This window comes from Perca flavescens, chromosome 21 (assembly GCF_004354835.1).
Source record: "Perca flavescens isolate YP-PL-M2 chromosome 21, PFLA_1.0, whole genome shotgun sequence".
Taxonomy (NCBI): domain Eukaryota; kingdom Metazoa; phylum Chordata; class Actinopteri; order Perciformes; family Percidae; genus Perca; species Perca flavescens.
In genome coordinates, this window is record NC_041351.1 from 4067852 (window position 1) to 4074583 (window position 6732).

The 6732-nt window shown below is 38.5% G+C and overlaps 1 protein-coding gene across 3 annotated transcripts in view; it reads right to left on the bottom strand.

Moving 5' to 3' along the window:
- rnf213b (ring finger protein 213b) overlaps positions 1 to 2437 on the bottom strand; it is a 51427-nt gene extending 48990 nt beyond the window's left edge. For all 3 annotated transcript variants that reach the window (XM_028567237.1, XM_028567236.1, XM_028567238.1), the window contains exons 1-2: positions 2362 to 2437; positions 625 to 763 (exon numbers count right to left, since the gene is read on the bottom strand). In XM_028567237.1, the coding sequence (XP_028423038.1) occupies positions 625 to 708 (84 nt within the window). In that variant the 5' untranslated portion in view covers positions 709 to 763; positions 2362 to 2437. The remainder of the gene's footprint in view (positions 1 to 624; positions 764 to 2361) is intronic.
- Positions 2438 to 6732: the final 4295 nt, after the last annotated feature.

The following is a 6732-nucleotide window of genomic DNA, read 5'->3' on the forward strand; positions in this document are numbered from 1 at the left end:
GTCAGTGTTTCTCAAATGGGGGTACGTGTACCCCTAGGGGGCATTGGAGGACTGCAGGGTGTATGTGAAATTTTTGCAAAAATGCAAATTTAAAAATATGTCATGCATAATTCCTAAAATAATTATACTATAATAATGAATGAATTAAGTGATGGATGGATTCTAACCATTTGAAATGTTGAATTTAAATTTTTTTGGTCATAAAAGGTTGTTGTTTAGTGAATCTATCACTGCCGGCGCTGTATTGTACCTCTTTATATAGACTTTTTTAGGGTCAGGGGGTACTTGGCTTAAAAAAGCAATTCAAAGGGGGTACAATATTGAAAAAAAAGTTTGAGAAACACTGCTCTAAGTCATTATAGCCACAATATTGGTGATTATTTATCTAAAATCTAATTGTGTAAATACAGTATTTTGTGAAAGCACCAATAGTCAACCCTACAATAGTCAACCCTACAATAGTCAACCCTACAATATCGCCGCAATATCGACATCCATTCTGATACAGTCAGAAATAAAAGATTGTGATTTTCTCCATATCGCCCAGCTCTAGTATCGGCCTTTAAAATATTCCACGATGGTTCGAATATTGTCTTAAATCTGTTCTAATGACAGCATTTCTACCTTGTTGCTTTCCCGGTATCTTTTTGTTGCAACATCCTCCATTTTCTGGGGCCGAGCGGCGCCGCGACCCGCTCCCTCCTCCATCTGTACGGACTCTGTTCTCAGGGGAGTCCCTCCCCGTTCCTCCTGTTACCTGTCTCTGAATATAAAACACAACATGCAGTTACATCCTCCACACCTGCAAATGCATCTGCGAGACTTTCTATTCAAGTTAAATCAGTTAGATTACAGTCAGTAAGGGAGTGGCACACAGAGAACTGCTGCGTCAGCTGGTTTCAAAGTGCACGGCTTCATCTTTGTACACAGGGCAGCTTTATTTGTAGTTGTTGAAAACAATCAAAGACATTAGTTAAAGAGAACATAAAAACAGATCAAATTGAATAAGACAGTACTTAAAAAAAGGCATCTGTGCAATCAAATCTGTGCAAAAACTGAATTAACTTAGCAAGCTTTTGGTCAGATTTTTGCACAGACTTGAGATCACATGTGTATTTTTTCCTTTTTATTTTTATAGTCTGTAGCTTCAGCACCTCAGCTAAGCCTCATACCGAATGAACAGTTTTTGGTTACACTTTACTTGAAGGTATCTACATAAGAGTGACATTACACTGTCATGACCATGTCATAAACATTATAAACAAGTCATAAACGTTTATGACATAACGCTTCTGTCAGTAAGTGTCATTCGGTTTTTGTCTTGACAAGTTATGGTTAGAGTTAGGGTTCATGTGTTCATGACAGTGTCATGTCACTCTTATGTAGATACCGTCAAGTAAAGTGTTACCCAGTTTTTTTTCCTCTACTTTGGTTTCTTTCTTTCATAAAATGAAGGTGGCTATCTATTGGATAGGATAGGCTAAAATAAGCCTTGGTCTTCAGCCTATTCCTATTCCGGTTGCTAGTTGTGTGAGTTATAGCGTGTGAAATGGATCGTTGTAAACATGTATAATGTCTTTTGACTAATTGTCATGCTTTGTTTATTATAATGTAAACCGAAATAAAACTATTCAGTCGTTCAATTATGGCACTTAGTCTGCAATACCAAACTAGTGCTGCAACTCGATTTTTTTCTCTCTAGAATTTAATCGATTAGAAGTTTGGTTTCTAAAATGTCAGAGAATTAAAAATGGTCAATCAGTGTTTCCCAAAGCCCACGATGACGTCATTAAATGTCTCGTTTTGTCCACAACTAAAAAGATATTAACTTTACTTTCACAGAGGAGGGAAGAAACCAGAAAATATTAACATTTAACAAGCTGCATTCACACAAGTTTGACTTTTTCATTTAAAAAAAAAAAGACTCAATTAAACCGATTAACTGATTAACAAAACCGTTGGCAAAGAATTTCATAGTTGACATAATCGATTCATATTTGCTGCTCTATAAAACTCTATCATAAACACCACCAGGGCTGCAACTACCAAAAATGTTTTTATTATCAATGAATATGTATTAGCATATAATAAAATGAACGCAAACATAAATACCACTGATTAATTTGTGTTTATCTGAGCTAATTCCAGGTTGTTTGACTTTTCGTTAAAATACGCAAAAAGGTTATTTACCGGTAATCAACGAAACGACAAAAAATAAAAATTCAAGTTGTGTTTATGATATATCAACCTATCAGTTAAAAGATGTTTGCTCAGCTGTAACCTGAACTGAATGTAGTTACACTGTGTGACGCAGTGCATTTAACACACAAACGTGTGAAGGTTTATGCTAGCTTTACTCGCCTTTTCAGTGACGAGTCGGCCCGGCCAGTCTGCACTTCTGTCAGCAAACAGCTACTGAAGTGATTCAGGAAATGTTAGTTTTATCTGCTAGCAACCTCCCGTATGTAACTTCAAGGGAGCGTCGACAAATTCATCAACGTATAAAGATGCCGGTTATCTTTTGGCCTAAACTCTCACTAAGTGAGTCAAACATGACTTGACATATGAATCGTCTTTAACACAGCTCTGATTTAAAATATAGTCAGACAATACGCTGCGTTAACAGGGTTTTCGGTGTTGATTCAGGAACTATTTTCTTGACTGTCCCTAAAACGGTAGAAGTCGTTTTCAGTTTCATTTCTCCCACAGTCTCATCAAACAAGAAACTTACTGCCGTGCTGCGTTCAGGTGCTCAAAGTTTTCAGTTTCTATTCATCATATCGGCAGTCTGGAAACGTATTTGTCCAGGTTTTTAATGATTTAGGATTTCAGTGTTTTTTAATTTTTCTATTGAACATTACGTTTTTTAATAACACGCTGTGTTTTTATATTTAATGTATGATGCCAGAGGTCAAATGTCAGTCATTACATTTACAATTTAAAGTACGCTTAGGCTACTTGTGTATTTATGGAGGATATTTTTATTCATAATTCAAATTAAAAGTCTAAAATGAAATAAAAAATATAAATATTTTACTACACCCCTATGAATAATATATAATTTAAATATAGTTTAAAAAGCGGCACATTGAAAAAGCAAAGTTCAAATGTAAAAGTTACAATGAAAAAACTGAAATTTAAAATATACTATAGTAATTTTCTTTTTAATTATGAATACAAATATCCTCCATATACATTTACAATACCATCATTTAGCTGAATCGACTTAGAATAAGTGCATTCAATCACACACTGTTCATACAATTCATGAAGATGCCACCCAAAAATTACAAGAAGCATGCCTGTTCATTACATTAATCAAATAAGCAAAATCAGTCAAATATTACTTTTTTTACAGTGTACATACTCTTGAGTACTTTAATCACATGACATTAGACAGTTATTACAAGAACAAAAACATGTATGAAATGGTTATCAGAAGCAGTCAGTGAGAACAGATGAGTGGATAAATAAATTTAAGTCAAACATGTTTCCACCTTTGTGGGATTGTTTTCCCAAAAAAGATACAAAGTTCAATGTACAATGACCAGTTACCTTAAATGGACCTTCTGATTTGTGTTCACTTAAGTACCCTTACTTTTAACTGTATTAAGGGTTAGGGTTAATAGGCTGATATTTATACCAAAATTAGTCTCGCATTGCCAGAGCTTCCTCCACAGCACTGCAAAGGAGGGTCTGGCTAGTCCTCACAGCATTCCTGGATGGGAGAAAAACGTGCTCTGGTTTACTGACATTTCTTTAAACCAATCAGAATCATCATGGGCGGTGCTGAACTCTGCACAGAGCCGCTGCAAAATGAGGGACATCTGCCAGAATTTCCAGCGGCACCGGAATAATCAAGGAATTATAACGTCGTAGATATAGACAAGATAAGATACGTGTTTATTGTCTCCTTCAGTAGAAATGTGTCTCGTGTCCTGAAGTGTTACTGTATGCAATCTAGAAATGTCCCTGTTCTTCAATGTAGACAGGTGATGTAACTACAGCTGTGAGAGTTTGACAACATGAGAGTGCTAATAAGAGACGGGGATGATTTCACATGCAGCAAGAGCTACTGGAGGCTGTCCGTACAGTTTCTTAAGCAGAAAAACCTGTTTGGTGAACTGAGCTCATTTGGAGAACATTTCCTGCATAAAACATAACTTTACTCCACACTGGAAACAGCCTCATGACTAGAGCTGCAACTATTAATCAATTTGCTGGCAACTATTAAATTAATTGCCAACTATTTTGATAATTAATTCATCAGTTGGAGTTTTTTTTATGAAAGTAAAGTACAAACTTCTGATTCCAGCTTCCTAAATGTGACTGTTTTCTAGTGTCTTCTCTCCTCTGTGACAGTGAACTGAATATCTTTGAGTTGTGGACAAAACAAGACATGTGAGGATGTCATCTTGGGCTTTCTGGGGAAATATTGATCCACATTTTTCACCAGTTTTCTGGCATTTTAGACAAAACCACTAATCGACAATGAATTGACAGATTAATCGACAATAAAAATGTTAGTTGCAGCCCTAATCATGATTAGCGATGCACCGAATCCAGATTTTTGGAGTTTGGCCAAATCCCGAATCCACTTGTTAAGATTCTGCCGAATCCAAAACCGAATACCGAATCCTACTCCCAGTTTTTAGCTGTGACTGTCCTTCCTTTGCCGTACCTGAAGTTGCTGCATTCTGTAGATTCCTTCATGCACAACTCGTATTCTTTCTGATGTTTCATACCAAATGTAGTAACAGTGGCCATGTTGTGTATAGTCTAGGGTCCTTGCCACCACCAGACCAATCAGCATTGCAAATTGAACATGTAGCTGGACTTGAATGGCCTTCTTTTGACTGAAAGTACTGCCAAACAACAATTTTTTTTTGCTTTTTCGTAGCATCCCTAATCATGATATTTGGCGACTATAAAAAGAGCAATTTCCTGCATAAACATGTGACTTAACACCACAGAGCATCATGATGCCGTGTCCGTCTCAAGGCATCACCATGAACCTGCAGGTTTCTTGACTCTCCGAACTACCACCCTGGTTCTCCGTCCCGGAGGCGCCGCAGCCGGCAGCAAACCGGGGGGTCGGGGTTCTCCTCGGGGCGGCGCAGGCTTCCTTCCCGACCGCACATCGTCCACGAAGGCCTCCACTCCGTCAAACTTGGCCGTGAGCTCCGAGAGACGCTCCTTCAGTGTGTTGAACTCGTTGTAGAGATCTCCCAGGGCGTCTGACAGCGGCTGGATCCTGAGGGATGGGGAAACTAACTTCCATTACTCTCACTCAAAGCAACATCCTTCCTGTCAACCATGCAACTTTTTCTTTTTCTGGGTCAAAATTTGAGTTGTTCTTTTTCGACATTTGTCACTTTTTTTCCCCCCCTAAGTTCTTCTTTTTACGATGTTTTTGTAGATTTTTTTTCGGCGCTTTAATTGAGATTTTCGTCAATGTTTTCCGCTGCTGAAGGTTTTGGACCGGCTCTGACTCCAATTGGTCACTTCACAGACTGCACCTTTAAAGGGATATGCCACCGTGTGTTGAAATAGGGCTTATCACGGTCTCCCCTAGCTGTAGAGAGGTGGGCCAACGCATTTTTTGTGCATGCATCGTTTTAGTCCGGTGCAACACTGGCAGCGCCGCAGTCAGTTAGCTTAGCGTAGTGAATGGAATCCTATGTTGCCGGTTAGCATGTTGTGAGTAAAAGTGAGCCAACAAAAGACAAAAAAACAACCAAATTACTTGCACTGAGACAAAAAATGCATTGGCCCACCTATCTACAGCCAGGGTAGACTGCGATAAGCCCTATTTCAACAAACGGTGGCGTATTCCTTTAAGTTGTATTCGTTTGAATGGTAGACCAGAAATCAATACACAGCATTCGCTCAGTTAGTCTATAACAAACTTTGGTAAATGATATTGCAAGGAAATAATAACTTATGCATAAGGATCAGATTTCCTTCGAGGTAATTCTCTCTCGCCCTGACACCAACAAGTCTACTCAGAGTCTGACCCCGGACCTATCTCTGCCCTTCTCTCTTATCCTCTTCGGGTTCCTCCTCGCAACGGTGCATGCTGCTGCTATCAGCTGCACCTGGTCCAGGCATCCTGCTTCCGACCTGCGATATCACGCAAGGCCATCGCAAGGCCTTCGCAACTTCTACTTTCTACTTTGTTCACTGGGCAACTGAACCACTTTGGACATCTTGACCTTGTGTGCCTCCTATCCTAACTTCCTTTTGCTCTGACATGTTTTCATCAGACACTCCTGCACAACAGTACACCTTACACAATACTTCAGTTTTATGACACACAGGCCATCAAGAGCCCATTAACTGTGACCTTTCTAAGTACAAATACATATTTATGTCGTATAATATTCCTTCACTGCGTTTCTGAGGCTTTTTCTGGAATTTGTCATTTTTTTTCAACGTTCTTTTGTCATTTTTTTTTTTTTTTCAAATGCTATCAAAATTAATAAAACACCCAAATTCAATAAAAGTAGTAAACTGATCATTTATGTGCCCTGTGAAGAGCGTCGTATGGAAGCATCCACTTTATTTTCTTTGACAATTTGGTTGAAAGAAACACAAATTTCTGATGAAAAAACCTTTTGAAAATGGGTCAAATTTCACCCGAGGACAACAGGACGGTTAAACGGACAAAAAACTGGACACAGTGAAACCAAACTCTTCCTCACTGTTGCACTTTTACTTTGATAGAGGTCA